Source organism: Ahaetulla prasina, chromosome 1 (genome assembly GCF_028640845.1).
Source record: "Ahaetulla prasina isolate Xishuangbanna chromosome 1, ASM2864084v1, whole genome shotgun sequence".
NCBI lineage: Eukaryota > Metazoa > Chordata > Lepidosauria > Squamata > Colubridae > Ahaetulla > Ahaetulla prasina.
In genome coordinates this window covers 90,967,238-90,985,663 of record NC_080539.1, presented here as the reverse complement: position 1 = coordinate 90,985,663, position 18,426 = coordinate 90,967,238, and the positions used below count along the sequence as shown (strand labels likewise).

At 39.9% G+C, this 18,426-nt stretch overlaps 1 protein-coding gene across 1 annotated transcript in view; it reads right to left on the bottom strand.

Moving 5' to 3' along the window:
- PRKN (parkin RBR E3 ubiquitin protein ligase) overlaps window positions 1–18,426 on the bottom strand; it is an 821,278-nt gene that overhangs the window by 512,224 nt on the left and 290,628 nt on the right. The window contains exon 6 of the mRNA XM_058168152.1: window positions 4,601–4,719. Within this exon, the coding sequence (XP_058024135.1) occupies window positions 4,601–4,719 (119 nt within the window). The remainder of the gene's footprint in view (window positions 1–4,600; window positions 4,720–18,426) is intronic.

Sequence of the window (18,426 nt, the reverse complement as noted above, 5' to 3'; positions counted from 1 at the left end):
AGGTGCCTTGCGGTCGATCTCTGCCCCCCTGCCAACACCATCTGCGATCGGCCAGAGAGATAAGAGGAGAACCACCGAAAAATGGTGCCCCCCACTCCTAAACTCCCCAACTGTCACAGCAGGATACCATGGTCAATGGTATCAAAAGCCGCTGAGAGATCCAAAAGGACCAGGGCAGAGGAATAACCCCTGTCCCGAGCCCTCCAGAGATCATCAACCAACGCAACCAAAGCTGTCTCCGTGCTGTACCCAGGCCGGAAGCCAGACTGGAACGGGTCTAGATAGACAGTTTCATCCAGGTACTGGGGTAACTGTCGTGCCACCACACTCTCAACAACCTTCGTCACAAAGTGAAAGTTGGAGACAGGACGGTAGTTCTCCAAAACAGCTGGGTCCAGGGAGGGCTTTTTGAGGAGGGGCCTCACCACCGCCTCTTTCAGGGCAGTAGGAACGACATCCTCCAACAAAGAGGCGTTGATAATTCCCTGGAGCCAGCCTCGTGTAACTCCTGTGTGGCCAGCACCAACCAGGAGGGACACGGGTCCAATAAACATGTGGTCGCATTCAGCTTTCCCAGCATCCTGTCCATGTCAATATGTTGCTAATATTATTTCCTGATAATTATATCCAATTCATTTAACATATCCAATATATCTAACATAAGTAGGTTGTGAACTACTCATAAAATGCAGCCTTAAATATAATGGGCATTTTTTTTCCTCATTAAAGGAGGAGAAAAGGACTCTGTAAATGTTGAATTTACTCCTAATATAACCTAAAAAAATAATATTACAAATTAACATGAGTTGAAGGATTAATATAAGCAGAGATGGGTTTCAGCAGGTTCTGACCAGTTCTGGAAAACCAGTAGCAGAAATTTTGAATAGTTCGGAGAACCGGTAGTAAAAAATCTGTCTGGGCCCGCCCACATCTATTCTCTTCCTCCCAAGTCCCAGCTGATTGGGAGGAAATGGGGAGTAATAACCTTCCCCTGCCACGCCCAGCAAGCCATACCCACCATGCCATGCCATGCCCACTAAGTCACGCCCATAGAACCAGTAGTAAAAAAATTTGAAACCCACCACTGAATATAAGGTTATATAATGAATATTTCCAATGCCAGTCTTTTTGCCAGGGAGAAGGGGCTTTCACAAAATTTGTTCAATTAAGTTTATTTATTTTATTTATTTTATTTGTCACATCAGTATATATAAGTATAAGCATGAAATAACTATATGATATATAAGCATATATATAATCATAACTATGTAATAACTATATGAAATTGGATACAATCAAAGGGAACATTAGGACAGGAACGGTAGGCGCATTGGTGCTCTTATGCACGCCCCTTACAGACCTATTTATCTATTTCTAGTTCACCAATTCAAAGAATTAACTTCCGTAAGAAAGTTAATGCTAATTTGTTTTTAATGTCAATTTAAGGGTTTTGCTAAAACAAAAACCGCCTTATACTTTGCTCTGCTACAGATGAAGTGTAAGCAAACATTTTGAAAGTTACTTTCTGCAAGAAACATATAGTGTAGTGCAAAACACTAGTTTTTCAGCTGTATCAACTTATCTGTGTTTTGTTGCTTCTCTGATATAACAAGGAAGCAAAGATCTCGTAAGCAAGGTTACCAAGGACAGAACAGCCAAATATTATAAAAGGAAATGGAAGAATTGGGGTTTCACTTTTTTTTTCCTTTCTGAATTGACTTTTTTTTTAAAACTTCATAGAGAATCTTCACTGGGGCAGGAGAATGAGAACTATAAATCAAACGTTATGTAAAGTACCCTGTCATCCAAGTTAATGACATAAAATGGACTTTTGCTGGGTGGTAAAATAAATGGATAGGAAGAAAGAAAAGAAATATGGGCCTGGAATTATAATGAAAATCCTCTTTCAGATGTGCTCAGAGGAAATTTTTGAAAGATGCCAAACAGGACAAGAGAAAGAAGTACCCAGTAATTCCGGGAAGAGCAAAAATATATTTATGTCTTCAGAGATATTATCTGAAATTGGATTTAGTCCAGTTATTGGAAACAGACTCTTATGCTATGTTCTGTTGATATAGGTTAAATAAAAGATAGGGGAGGAAATACAAGAATATTTTGTTTATTCTTCAGTAGTTTTGGGAGCAATCTCTAGCTGTGAGATGATTAGCGCTAGATTTTTAGCATGAAATAAATCAAAACACATCATCTCTGGCTGGGGATTTGTTTTGGAAAGATAAAACAAATGTGCTCCAAGGGCAGTTGAGCATCTAGTGACTTCATGCATGTGCCACATAACTTTCCTAGGAAAATTTAAAAGAGGTTGTCTATGAGGCATTTTTTTTAATTTTCCAATTTAATCTACATCCCTAAGATTTCCTGATGGCCTCCCATCCTTATTCTAATCAGGTATGATCCTGCTTTACTTTTCATGACGAACCAAATATAGCAATAGCACTTAGACTTATATACAGCTTCATAGTGCTTTATGTTGTCCCCAACAATCTTAGTCCTTATTTTACTGACCTAGGAAGGATAGAAGGCTAAGTCAACCTTGAGCCAGTCAAGATCGAACTGCTGGCAGTCAGCAGAGTTAGGCTGCAATACTGCATTCTAACCATTGCATCACCGCAGCTCTTAAATTCAGCTTGGAACTATCACCTAGCAAGGTGCAGTAAAGCACAATTGAAGGAGTGACCAGCATAAGTCAGCTAATTCAGGTTGGAATTCTGAAGCAGAAATAAGGAAGCCTTTCTTATTTAAACCTCATTTTCGTTTAGTCTCTCAATACAGTTCCTTCAGTAGCCCAACACAACCAGAGGGTATCAGTTTAGGGAAGTATTAACTTAGAGTATACTTTCTCAGGAGGGATGGTTGGCTCTGCTGTCAATATATATAAAAAAGGAAACAAATGCCAATTTCAAAACAAATCAAGTCTACATTCTGATTGCAAAATTGCTGAGCACAAGAACCAGGCCAATAGAAGAATTTGCAATAAATCCATTGATGTATTAGATGTTGTGGAAATATCTAATTACTGTAACATACACAAAAGTTGAAACAGTCAATGAAAAGTATGAAAGAAACAGAAAATCAATGTGAACTGCATCTTACAGCTCCACTTCCACGCACAGAACTGAAATATGTTGGGGTTGTTTTTTTTGATTTGTGAGTTTCGATGGCTTCTAGTCAATTAATTCAAAGGGCCAATAGCCAACATGAGTCCTAATGAAGCATTAGTCCTAATAAAGCACTGTGCTAGAAATATAAATGGAGAAAGCTATAATGAACTATCTTACAGAGTTACGGAAAACTTTAGTTTATGAAACTGGCTTGCTTTTTCGTTAACCATTGATAAGGTTAGAGAAGAGTTAAAATGTGGTTACTTCAAAGAAGGAAGATTAATGGAATTGGAATCAAGAGATGGGATAATCTAAATCCTCTCTGAAGCCGGGGTGGGGTTTAAGCTTTTGAGAAGGCTATTATCCCTTTAAAACTACAAAGAATCTCAGGGTAACTTAGCTTGGAGGACGCAGAAGGGCTTCATTTGTGAAGCAGTGTTAACATGAAAGTCTACTGATTTTGCTATCTGTAACTGTATAGAGTGGTAGAAGCACTTCAGTTGTGCTGAAATTGCAATTTCCGTTCATACTCTAAACTTGTATGATACAGAAACCTATATCTACTGAAGTCACCAAGGACATTGCCAGATACAAGTTCGGCTTACTTTTGAGAGGGATATTTTTATCCTACCTTTTTTCTATATACAACTCAAGGCAGCAAACATACCGATATTCCTTCCTTCTATTTCCCTCCCACAACAACCAGCCTGTGAGTTGGACTGAGAGAAAGTGACTGGCCCAAAGTCACTCAGCCGGTTTTTCACGCCTAAAGCATAACTAGAACTCACAGCCACCTGGTTTCTATCCAGGCACTTTAACCACTACACCCAACTGGCTTGTGAGTCACACATATGCTCTATGTACTTGGAAGCATATTGAATATATTTTTCAAAAATGCATAGTCTGCTGTTCCCCAAAGATACTGTTTTAAAATAAAGGATGCTCAGACTAATTTGCAACACAACTACGTCACTATCATCGTGTGAAAACAGTTCGATAAAAATTGCCAAACCTTGAAAACCTCAGCAGAAAGTGAATAATCATCAGGGTTTAATGAAGGTATTAAAGAAACAGGAGATAGTGTTTGAATTTGAAAAGATCTTTGTCATGTGGCTAAGCATGAATAATAATGTAACTAGGAATATTTCTCTAGGGTAATGCTACAAAGACTTATTATAAAGCATGCTTGTTTACAATGGACAAAGTTCTAATATCATATTCATCCATGAATAAATCAATAAAATATACTGGTAGAAAATGAATATATCAAATAACATAAACTGATATGTCAGCCAATTTATGTAATCAAACTAGACAACATGCCATTTTATGTTGTTCAACATGTTCATTTTCTACCAGTTATGAATACATGCAATTCCCTTTTCAGATATGAGGGGCCACCTTCTCCATAGGCTGTATTAATCATTTCAAATTTCAATAACTTACACTAACCAACAAACAAGATAGAAAGTTAAACCTACCCGTGCCAAAGTCAGTGTCCCTTGTTTGCACGTTTTGCAACGAACCCGGAGTTTTCCAGGTTTCACAGCTTGGCAGAAGCTTTTGCAGAAAACATAAAAACTGCTGTACTTAGCAGCTTCTGTTGGGAGAAACAGAAATGCAAACCCTTCATTTATTAAGATACCAACATTTCATTGTGCATATATCTGTATGTATGTGTGTATGTAACAAATGAAAATCCACATATAGAATAACAGAATGGCATTTTTTTTCTATTCTGGGTAGCAACCAATCAAAATCAAATATATTGGATTATTTTTGGAGAAGAACAAGCATTTAGGTATTTGTATATGTTCCCTAATCAGCAACAACTATTGTCTTATTTATCTAGTCCTATTTATCGCTTCTGCTTCCATCACTTCTGCTAGTCCACCAGAAGAGTTAAACCCTCTTGATCTGGCAAGAGTGGATATTAGTATTAGACATATATATTAAATTGCTTCTCTTTCCACTGGGTGATTGAAGCAATATACAGAAATCAGATAAAAGCAGCAGTAGCATAAAACACACAATACACAGAAATCAAACAAACACAATCACAAGAATAGCTTAACAAGAAAAGCCAGAATATTCATCACAATAAAATCTGAAAACATCATTTAAGAACATTAAAAAGGTAATGGAACAATATAGTCTACACCAGCTGCCAAATGTATAATAAAGAGGAAGCTAACCTGATTTTTCTCCCTATTGTCTTATTATAGACTTGCAATAATAAACACAGAGCTGGGGATGGGAGAGGCAGGGAACAGCAGCAGCTATTCAGATTGCCAGTGAAAGGTAAGCCATAAACTTTGCTGCTAAATCCATAAGGAATTCTTTCCATTATCTTAAAAACACATGGGAACTGCCACTCCTGTGGGAAAATATTTAAATGATAAAAGCAAACAGTTGTGCGTCTTTATTATAAAACTAAGGTGTGTCACTTCACCCCTTACCAGTAAAGTGCCCATTCTATGGCTGTGACTCAAATTTATATTCTATGTTTGTAACAAAAAAAATATTATATATCATCAAATCCCAAGCAGCATGCAAAATATGTGGGATTAGATAACTGAAACAACAATCCATCCATATAGGAACCGTTTACAGGAGAAAACTCACACACCTTGCTCCCGTAGGTAAAATGTGTGAAGAAGCATTAAGCATCTTTTTGGGGCATCTTTTTAAAGAGCTGAAGGCAGATCTGCCTAACATTTTCAACCTATCATGAATAACATAAGAGGGGAATACCCCAAGACAGGAACAAACAATTTCTCTTACTTTCAGTTCCCTTGTACTCCAGAGGTGAGCAGGACAGAACCAACATGAGCCTGATAGAGTTGATATTTTTAGTTAGTGAAATGCACCTGTAGGCCAGACAAGGAATAATGGATAGAAACTGAACAAGGAGAGGTTCAACCTGGAAATAAGGAGAAATTTTCTGACAGTGAGAACAATCAACCAGTGAAACAGCTTGCCTTCGGAAGTTGTGGGAACTTCATCACTTGAGACTTTCAAGAAGAGGTTGGACGGCCATTTGTCAGAAATGGTGTAGGGTCTGCTGCTTGGGCAGGGGGTTGGATTAGATGACCTACAACAGTGATGACTAACCTTTTCCAGACTGAGTGTCCAAAGTGCACACACCTGAATCCCCAAAATGTAATGTGCGTGCAACCCCTGCAGATGCGCCCCGCCCCACGCATGCATGCGCGTCCTCCCGCATGCCCCCCGTGCTTGCGCGGCAGAGACCCGAAGACCAGCTGGCCAGCGGGAGGTGCATGTGTATGCGCAGCAGAGCTGAACTGGGGCGATGGCTTGCGTGCCATCAGAGAGAGCACTGCGTGCCACCTTTGGCACGCGAGCCATAGGTTCACCATCACGGACCTACAAGGTCCCTTCCAACTCTGTTAATCTGTAAAAATGGGTAGTTTCTACATCAATTAAGACACTCATTTGGCACTTGGAAAAAAAATCCCGATTCCTGAAGGGAGCAGGAGGAAAATATTCACAGATCTTTATATAGCATAGCTGTTTAGATTTTGAGGCGCTGTATTCTTCTATATTCCAAAAGTGTTAGAGAAGATAGCTTGAGAAATAAGCAATTTCATATGAGAAAGAGATGATCCTTCAAATATTCAAGATAACAAAGGCAACAATATGTGTTAGAGCTGTTTTGTATTTTTCTTCATGATTCTCTTAGCAGTCGTGGCTTTGTTCCTCCTACTGATAACAAACAGACTGCCCAAAGTGCCAAACTAGTCTGCTCTTTTGATCACAGATTAATTAGCACTTATTGGTTGTAGAGAAATCACTCCTAGGCTGAAGTGAAGCTTTAACCAAAGGAAAGTCTCACTCATAAAAATATTGTACTGACTAGAACAGTTTTTTTCAGTGACAGAGGTTCTGCAACAGCATGACTGCTTTGTTGATAAGCACCGATTTAGTATTAATTTCAGTGCTGCAGAAAACAAAAACAAAAAACAAGTAAACCATCTTTACCAATCAGATTTACAATTACAAGCTTAGGGACACTTTATCATGGAGAATCAATGTTCCATCTATGTGGTTGCAAGGAGTTGAAAATGACTTGATGGCACATAATTTATGAAGGGGGGGGGGAAAATGAAGGAAAGAAAAGGTTTATGCACCAGTTCACCGTTTCAACTTGCATTTGGCTATGGTTAAGGACCTTCTTGTGGCCCAACCAATTGGTGTGCCTTCTACCAAACCAACTGATTTTGCCCTGCCTCGCTTTGTCTATTTGAAATCAAACAGAATTACTGCATTTTTTGGACTATAAGACACACTAAGATTTTGAAGAGGAAAACATTGGGAAAAAACATTTTTACACTCCCCGGCCACCAGGAGCACTCTGCAGGCCTCCCAAACCTTCTGTGCCTGTTTTTCGTAAAAACGGGATGCGCAGGGCGGGGTTTCGGGAAGCCAAAGAGGCTGTATTTGATGTATAAGATGCACAATATTTCCACCCTCTTTTGAGGGGGAGGGGAAGTGTGTTTTATCCTCCAAAAAATACGGTAGGTGTGATACTGGAAGAAGTGTCTCTGCCCTCTATCAGTGAGGATGAAAAGATTCCCCTTGTTGCAATTGTGCTGATATGCAAACTATTAAACATATTGTGCAAGATTCCCCATGCTGTCCGTTCTCTGGTTTCCTAGAAGATCTGCCTGAAGCAGTGCCAGAGGCGATCACCTGGATAGCTGAATTGGACATCCAGTTATAAGATCATACCCTCACAAAAGTTTTACTTATAGTTACGTGAATTGTGTATATATATATGCATATTTTTCTTCCGTCAAGTTCTCATCATAAGCTAAATAATAACAATTTCAACCTGCATCTGCAATAAAATCAGCACCTCTTTCATGCTTAACTTTAAACCAAGTTTAAAACTCTGGTTTTAAACACTGCAATAGCTCTTTGTACCAGAGAAACTGACTTCTTTAATAAGAGTACTAAAGTAACCTATAGTAGAAGAAAGTAAAGTATGAATAAACACATCTAGTCAACTAGATATAACCCTGGAAAGAATGGAAACTTAGAACCTTTAAAAGGAATTTTAGAGGGAAGAGAAAATAATTTGGCAGGAAATTTTGGTTAACTTGCACAAGTCATCCTGACCAATAACTGGACTCATTTTCTTGCTGGCTGGAGAATTTTGGGAATGGAAATCTAAAGTTGCTGAGGTTGAGAAGCACTGCTTTAAAGACCTTACTTGTTCAAAGTCATCCAAAAATACTGAAAGTTGGCCCTATTTAATTTAGCACAGCAGAAATATGCAGGGATCACACTTGTGTAGATTGAAAGTTGTCAAGCTACCCAAATGTTAATTTACTTCCTTAATAAAAAGGCAATCTTTCAACATTAAATACAGAATGAAAGGGAAAAGTTGACAAGTTACAGATTTTTCAATTTACTGGACTAATTTAAAACATGATGGCATTAAATATTTGAATGGTAAGCTCCCATAAGCCAGTTCAGAGTTACTGTAATTAATTTACCTCCAGCTCAGAACATAAACAACATTTACGATTGCCAGAGGTTGAAAGAAGGAGCTGTATGTTTTACTCGAGAGCCATAAAAACTGCCTTTACCTTAATAATTTCTGTTATATAGCAATAGCACTTAGACTTATATACCGCTACATAGTGCTTTACAGCCAGTGGTGGAATTCAAATAATTTAACAACCAGTTCGCACAGGGTCAGATTGGCTGATGTGGGAGGCATGGCCCATCCACATCCTCCAGCTATGCTACACATGCAGGTTAAGCCTCCTGCAATGGCCAACCTGACCCTGGGCGAACCGGTTATTAAATTAACACACACACCCCAATCAAACTGCGCTGCGCTACAATGAAGAAACAGGCAACGGAGCAGCTGGCACAAAGGAAGGAGGAGGGAAAGTGGCCTTCGGTTTTTCCGAACTGGTGTGAACCGGCTGAATCCCACCACGGTTTACAGCCCACTCTAAAAGTCAGCATATTGCCGCCAACAACTTGGGTCCTCATTTTACTGAATTCGGAAGGATGAAAGGCTGAGTCTACCTTGAGCCATTATAGTGTACACTGAAGGCAGCATTTAATTTCATTGTACCATGTGCAATGACAATAAACTAAACTAAACTAAACTAACCACTGCCCCACCACGACTCTTTCAAAGTTATTTGAAGAAATTTAAAATCACTTCCCAAATATCCTTTTTTGATCTGGAAAGGAAAAACATTCCATGCTACTAGTAATTGCAGCACTTCCACATCCTTAGGTAACTTTGAAAAGCTAAGAAGCTTTTCACACTGGCTGGTCTGGGATGGGAGACCAACTGGAAAAAACTCCGGTTATAGGCTGAAAAGTTGGGGAAAAAATCTTGTGAGAAGGAAAGGGGAAACCATTTCCATACGGTTGTTAGAAATTGAGCAAAATGTGAAGAAAATTCTATCTTTAAATAAACGTTCTTGAGTTTGCACACATCCCTTTTGCTTTTGAGAACCATAATCTGATTGCAAAAATACTAATGGCAATTATCATGCAAAAGGTATCCAGAGTTGTATAACTACTCTTTCAAGGCCACAAGTAGTTTACCAAAGATTTGGGTTAAATTATTAAAGTGACTAAAATGCAATCATTTTAAATATATAACATCGTTTGTGATTTTAATTGTTGACATGACTAATCGTCCTGGTTTTGTTCCATTTTTTGGGGTGATGGTGGTGAGGACCATAACCTCCACTGTGCAACTAAAGAAAAATAAATCCGTTCTCTTAAATTAGACTGCAGTTCTAACACAGAGAGGCTGACTTCAGGTTAAACACAATTAAGTAGTAAATGCGATGATGCACATATAACTTGATGAATTTATTCTTTGCGACAGCAGCTCTCCTGTTGTAATGCCATGTTTTATGGCATTACTGGATACTTCTGGCATTACTGGATACTGATAGTGACTGCAAAATTAGGGCAGGAAAGCAGTCTGAAAGCCATATGCATACTGCTAGAAACAGCAGGAATTGTGCAATACTTTCTACATACTATGCTTCATAAAAACATGCACAAAACCCCACTCCATCTAGCAATAGCAGTAGCACCTAGACTTATATACTGTTCCATAGACCTTTACAGCACTCTCTAACCAGCATATCAGAATCAGCATATAGTTCCCAACAATCTGGGTTCTCATTTTACCAACCTCGGAAGGATGGAAGGATGAGTCAACCTTGAGCTTGTAAGGATTGAACTTCTGGCAATGGGCAGAGTTAGCCTGCAAAACTGCATTCTAACCACTGCCAAGCTTCAATACTATTAATCTCTTTCATGAATACTATCACAAAGCCATCATAAGCACTAAACTTAACATAAGGGGGGGCGGGAATAAAGTATGCCTCGAATAGTGCTAGAGGGTGCCTGCTAACAAGCAAGCCCATGCAAAGATGCAGACTAATTTACCAGTTGTCTTTCCTGAAGCAAATTTGCTCAATGCGCCACAGGAGGTGCCCCCAGATCTTCCAGAAGGAAATAAATGGCCATTTGCATCAACCTGTCTGTTGCTTTATGCAGATTGGCTGATAGCAATCTTAAACTTCTGTAGACACATTATTGGGTTTCTGTAGAGAGCAATATCACCAGCCATGAGAACAAGAGGCAATCAGAATAAATTAAAAGAATATGAACGTATTGTGCCTCACTAGCAACACAACTCCTAATCTAACAATAGCAGTCCCTGTTCCCCTCGAATCGTCAGGACTAATTTCTCACAAACAGCCTTGATTAAGATTATCTCCCTTTGTTTGCAGGGGCTAAAAGAGGTGAAAATAAATCTGCCTCAAACACAACATCAACTCTGAAGTAGTATTAATACAAAAAAATCGTAATTAAGGCACAGCGCCGGCAATCACTCAAATTGCAGCAGTATCAACCTTACAACCTTGTCTTCCCTGTTCAATCAAGCACTCTAGGCTTTCGTGGAGTTTTCCATTAACAGTTTATAGCATTGGCATGCTGTTAAAATGTGCAGATATGGCAACTGTTGATTAAAACATTAAGGTCCAACTTTTAGATTAAAGGCATGGCGCTAAATGTGTGGGCATGCACGTACACCCAAGGAAATGAGCCGTTTCAAAAGTTATTGTCCATGTGTTTTCCCTTCCTACAGGAAAATGTAATTATTGATGTTAATCAGGATTCACTTGGCAAATACATGCTAACATTATGGAACCATATGTGTCTCATGCATAATCATATACAGGATTGGCCTTTGAAAAATCTTGGTGGGATTAAATACAACAAAAGGCAACAGGAGGTACACGGCTAGATTTTTTTATAACCTGATGTACATTCCATTTATAGAAAGATTACTGCCAATTCTGGTTATGTCATCTTTCTTTGGTTGCTATAAAGCACAAGACCATGAAAACGTGAAGCCACTGACTTGGAATGAATTTGCTGCAGCTAACTATGTCAGAATCTTAATGTTCCATCTCTTTTCAAGTTACCCACCATAGCGTTGAATCTCCATGTTTCCAGTCTTAAACTTCCTTAAAGTTTGTTAAACTTTGGATAACTGTTTTCACTGTTTAAATTGCCTTAAGTAGTCTTCCTCAAAATGGTGCTTCCAAAGATAAATAAGATGACAGCTGTAATTGTAATCAAGTTATATCTGGTCTTCAAAAATTTCACCTAGACCACTGGTCAACTTGTGGAACAGCAAGTCTTCCATCATACAGAGATAACAGCCATCTTGAAGTTTTTATCCCATCCCAGCCTATGTAGACCCTGATAGTGACAATCATCTTATGGGTTCTAGGAAGAATGCCTTCTCAGTGATGGCTCTACCCTGAGAAATGATTTCCCCCAGAGAGCTCCGAAAGCCCAACACTAAGAGCCCACCATCACAGTGAAGGGACAATTTACATACTTTGGCAGCACTCTCTCCTGAGCAATGACAATTGACATTGAGGTCAACTGCAGAATCTCCAAGGCAAGCTCTGCATATGGCAGTCTACTGACCAACGTGTGGGACAGCCATGGAATAAGCCTTGCTACAAAGCTTGAAGTCTAATGTGCAGTAGTGCTAACTACCATGGTGTATGCCAGTTAGACTTAGACTGTATACAGGAGGCACACTAGGCAATTGAACCACTTCCATATGACCTGCCTCCGCAGACTTCTGAGGATCTGGTGGCAGGACAACATATCAGACACAGAAGTCCTCTCCAGAGCAGGCCTGCCATCAGTTCAAACCCTGCTAATGAAAGCCCAGACATGCTGGGCAGGTCATGTTGCAAGGATGTCAGACCATTGCATCCCTAAACAGCTCCTCTATGGTGAGCTGTCTCAAGGAAAGCAATTGCATGGGGGACAAAGGAAGCAATACAAAGACACATTGAAAGCCTCCTTTAAATCCCTGGATATCGACACCACCTACTGGGAGACCCTGGTACAAGATCGATCGACATGGTGCATACAAGGCTGCCAGACATTTGAAGACAGAAGAACCACCACAGCACAAGAGAAGGGAGCACTCCTCAAAATCAGAGCTGCGAATGCTGCCACAATGGTGCCCATACATGTCTGCCTGGCATGTGGCAAAACATTCCATGCCCGTATAAGCCTTACCAGTCACCTGCAGACACACTGTGGACAGCCCACAACCTGTTAGGTGTCAAGGTCCTCTTCAAACACAGTGGACGATCATCATCATACATACATACTTTGGTTTATTTTTATCTGTAAGCTACCCAGAGTCACTATGGAATTGGCTGGCCTTGAAACTGAAATAATAAATCCAATTTAAAATAGCTAAGTTTTGAACTCTTTGGTTTTGAAATCTTTGGTTTACAATACTACCTTCCTTGGAGTCCACTAATCGAATTTGATTATTTAACATCCCTAGGTAAATCAAGGTACCCATAGCAAATGATGGATGAAAAAAAAAATCATTATATTAATACATTTTTTTCATTATTGGATTAACGGTATGGGAATGGGGATTTTGCAGTATCCTTCCCCTGCCATGCCCACCAAACCATGCCCACAGGACAGGTAGTAAAAAAAATTGAATTCCACTACTGATGGCAATCTAGAGAGTGTGAGAGAGTGTGAGAGAGTGTGGAAACACAAGGAAAGAGGAACACGGATGCTCTGGTTATATAAGGAGCTGTGGTAAGTGGCCTGGGGCTCAATAGAGCGTTTGACATCATTTTGGTAACAGGACATATTCAAGGATGCTATTTGCCGTGTTGTATATCCTAAACACACCGCACACATCTCTGAAAAAAGGATGTGTGATTTAATATTGGCATCTTATGAAAAATACCCTTTGAATGTATTTGTGATTATGTTTCTCCAGCCTGAAATTAACAGCTGATTTCTGACACTTATGATTAATGTCTTTTTCAAATCCAATTGCTGATCCAAATTACTTCCAACTGCTTACATTCCTCCCCCAGCCTTTGCTGACAAATTTTGAATTTGACCCAAACGGTTTTGTAGACAGCAATGTTTTTGAACAGTTTGAAACAAAAGAAAGTGAATTTGTCAATACACATTCTCGTACACAATACAAGAAACTGTTATATTTCACTGGCCTTTTTTTTTTAATCCAGCCATCTGACAAGAATTACATCCATTGGCAATTATCCAAAGAAGCAGAAGGAGAAAGTGAGGAAATACTATCTGAGGACATTTTGTATTATTTTTTTACATGAGATTTTTCAAAATCTGTTTAGAAAACATATTTTGGGAATTGCTTAGTAGTGTTTAAACTAAAGGTAGGGAACTCAATCAGCCTAACCTGAGATTATGATCTTCAAATAGTCACTTTCCCTATGGTTGGTTTTTCAAACTGGTAGAAATCATGGGGCCTATCGTTTAAAGAAAAACATGAGAACATTCAAGATTTGAATATCAATTAAGATCTCAGCCTAAAAATGTTAATTTATAGTACAGCAAAACAAAATTAGATTGCAATGTCAGGGAATCTCCAATACAATGGAACATTAAATATTGTATTTTGTGAGACATATCAAGAAATATAAACCTGAAGAAGCTTCTTGGATGAGAAGTTAAACATCTTCAAGGGAAAAAAACCAGTATCAATCAGAATATCAATCAGAATAGAGCTGGAAGGGGCCTTGGAAGTCGTCTAGTCTGGCCACTACTCAAGCAGGAAACCCTATACTATTTAAAATAAGTAGCTGTCCAGTCTTTTCTTTAAAAAACCAAGTGATGAAGCACTTACGATTTCCAAAGGCAAGCTGTTCCACTGGCTAATTGTCCTCATTGTTAGGAAGTTTCTCCTTAATTCCAGGTTGCTTCTCTCCTTGATTAGTTTCCAACCATTGTTTCTTGTCCTGCCCTTGGGTGCTTTGGAAAATAAATTGACCCCATCCTCTTTGTGGCAGCATTTCAAATACTAGAATGCTGCTATCATGTCCCCCCTAGTCCTTCTTTTCTCTACATTAGCCAAACCCAAACCAAAATCCAGTTGCCTTTTGAAAAAGCACTTTTGAGATAACCATGACCTGGATGACTGAGAAGCTCCATAGACATTAAGCAATATAAAGGTATTAGCTGTGCCCAAAAGTGTATAAAATAAACTGGAATTAAGAAAAGGTTTCCATATTATATTAGATGGACATTTTCACAATCAGGTTTGCTAGGAAAATATCTGAAATCCTTGAATTCAGAAATATCTGAATTCACTTGCCTATCTAAAAAGTATATTGTACTTCTCTTAAGCAGTTGATATGGTTTCAATATTCTGGTTTCTAATTGTTCATTTTTCATTAATCCCAGGTATCAGAACTGGTAAGATAACATTCAACTTTTAAAAAGAAATTGGCATTGCTGATTGAGTATCCGTTTTATTATATCAATATCATATTTTTACAGCTTCTCAGACTAATATTAATAAAATAATGAAAAGTGACAAGTGATTTCCCAGTCTATTTATTTGCAATCTTATTGCATTCCTAAATTGTACTTCATGCATTATGATCTTTCATAGAACTTTGCATAACTATTTGCATTTTACTCCCAGTAGACTCCGTGTTTAGACTACACCAAAATAAAATACACTTCTGGCAGTTGCGTAACCAATGGATTTAGTGAGGAATAAACTGATAACCTTATACTGTGCATGTCAAATATTTGCTGGTATATGTTTAAAGTTGATTTAATGAAACTGATTTCTCATCCAAAAATGCTGAGATGAAGCCAAAGTAAAAAAAAAAATGATGCTTTGAGTAGAAAGTAGATTTTTTTTCCTAATATGCCAGAATAATATGACTTGTTATCTTCTTTGGAAGCCAACTTACACCATCAACATTCTATAGGCATTCAATACTCTAGCAACCAATATTAGTTTTGACATTTGTATTAATATATCATGCGGATCTCTTTATGTGGAATTAGAAAAGTCATATATTAAGTAAAACATTATGCTTACTTAGTTATTAATCTTCTTCCATTCACAATGAAGAAGTAGCATGCAGTTCAATGCAGTTACCTGTATGCTACTGACATACCTTGACCTTGAATCTTATATAAGAGATAGAATAAAGCCATGTGCATGAATAATGGCATATGAACAGAAACACATTAAGCACGCTTCCTCTTTTCATACCTCTCTCTATTAACATTATTATTCTATTAGCCTTAGTGTTGTATGAGTTCATGCATTTTTCTGATCTATACGCCACAGATACAATTCACCCTACTTCCTTTTTATGTAGACAGTATCATGTGTATTCTCAAAATTCTTATCATGTGGAAATTTCCTCATAATAAGTACAATTAAAGTTACATCCCGTTCATATGTTCATTTTTGAGGGTTTGGCAAGAGAAAAAAATAGCAATTCATTATTTTAAAAATAATATAAATCATATATAAATATAAAACCTAAAAATCAAATATAAAAATAATGTAAGGCTCTAACGTTCTACGTGTTTCTTACATTGTTTTTGTGCATTTGTGTTATTGACTTTGCTCAGCTGGGAAAGGATTAAAAACATAACAATAAATTAGGAACAATGAATAAGATTCATCAAGACATCGGGGTAAAGGTGAGGAATAGACACAATTTTACTGTTTACTGGACCCGTGCCCTTCCTGGCTGGTACTGGCCACTCAGGCGGTGACACGAGGCTGGCTCCAGAGGATTATCAACGCTTCTTTGTTGGATGGGGTTTTCCCTGCCGCCTTGAAAGAGGCGGTGGTGAGACCCCTCCTTAAGAAGCCCTCTTTGGACCCAGCTATTTTGGCTAATTATCGTCCAGTCTCCAACCTTCGCTTTGTTGCGAAGGTTGTAGAGAGTGCCGTGGCGCGACAGCTGCCCCAACACCTGGATGAAGATGTCTATCTAGACCCGTTCCAGTCCGGCTTCCGACCCGGATACAGCACGGAGACAGCTTTGGTCGCATTGGTGGATGATCTCTGGAGGGCCAGGGACAAGGGATATTCCTCTGCCCTGGTCCTATTAGACCTCTCAGCGGCGTCCGATACCATCGATCATGGTATCCTGCTGCGCCGGTTGGAGGGATTGGGAGTGGGAGGCACCGTATATCGGTGGTTCTCCTCCTATCTCTCCGACCGGTCGCAGACGGTGTTGACAGGGGGGCAGAGGTCGACCGCGAGGGGCCTCACTTGTGGGGTCCCTCAGGGGTCGATTCTCTCGCCCCTGCTGTTCAACATCTACATGAAGCCGCTGGGTGAGATCATCAGTGGTTTCGGGGTGAGATACCAGCAGTACGCTGACGACACCCAGCTGTACTTTTCCACCCCGGACCACCCCAATGAAGTTGTTGAAGTGCTGTCCCGGTGTTTGGAGGCTGTACGGGTCTGGATGGGGAGAAACAGGCTCAAGCTTAATCCCTCCAAGACGGAGTGGCTGTGGATGCCGGCACCCCGATTCAGTCAGCTGCAGCCGCGGCTGGCTGTTGGAGGCGAGTTACTGGCCCCAAAGGATAGGGTGCGCAACTTGGGTGTCCTTCTGGATGATCGGCTGTCGTTTGAAGACCATTTGACGGCCGTCTCCAGGAGGGCCTTCCACCAGGTTCGCCTGGTTCGGCAGTTGCGCCCCTTCCTTGATCGGGATGCCTTATGCACAGTCACTCATGCGCTCGTTACCTCTCGCTTGGATTACTGTAATGCTCTCTACATGGGGCTCCCCCTGAAGTGCGCTCGGAGGCTTCAGTTAGTCCAGAATGCAGCTGCGCGGGTGATAGAGGGAGCTACACGTAGCTCCCATGTAACACCGCTCCTGCGCAGACTGCACTGGCTGCCTGTGGCCTTCCGGGTGCACTTTAAGGTGTTGGTTATGACCTTTAAAGCGCTCCATGGCTTAGGACCTGGGTACTTACGGGACCGCCTGCTGTTACCATACGCCTCCCACCGACCCGTACGCTCCCACAGAGAGGGACTTCTCAGGGTGCCGTCCGCCAAACAATGTCGGCTGGCGGCCCCCAGGGGAAGGGCCTTCTCTGTGGGGGCTCCCACACTCTGGAACGAGCTTCCCCCGGGTTTACGCCAAATACCTGACCTTCGGACATTTCGTCGCGAACTCAAGACTCACCTTTTTATCCGCGCGGGGCTGGCTTAAATTGGGATTTTAATCTTAAATTTATTAATTTTAAATGGGGTTTTAGTAGGGTAAATTTTAATCATTGGGCTAATTTAAATAAGTTTTTTAAATCGTATTTTAAATTTGTATATTGTATTGCCGGTTTTTTATTATGCCTGTACACCGCCCTGAGTCCTTCGGGAGAAGGGCGGTATAAAAATCAAATAAAATAAATAATAAATAAATAAATAAATAATTAATTACAGTGCCTCTGGGCAAAGCCAAGTCTTTGAGTCTGCTTTAAGGGCAACTAGGACAATGCCAGGGGTGAAATGCTCCCAGTTCGGACCAGATCGCCAGATCCGGTAGCAACGGCGGTGGGTGGTTTGGAGAGCCGGTAGCAAAAATCCCTGCCCCCCTCCCCGCCACCCCAGCTGAGCCACATGATTATCAGAGGGTGTTTTTTTTTTACTTTTAGAAGCATTTTTTCTTCGGCCAGAAAAATGTTTTTAAAAGTTAAAAAAAGCCTCTGATCATCATGTGGCTCAGCTGGGATCGTCAGAACCCTTTTAAAGCATTTTTTCTACAACATCTTTGGCCGAAGAGGTTATAAAAAAAAAGCTTTTAAAAGGCTCCTCTGGAGATCCCAGCTGAGTTGCCTGATCGCCAGAACCTTTTAAAAGCATGTTTTCTACAAGCTCTTCGGCTGGAGAGGTTGTAGAAAAAATGTT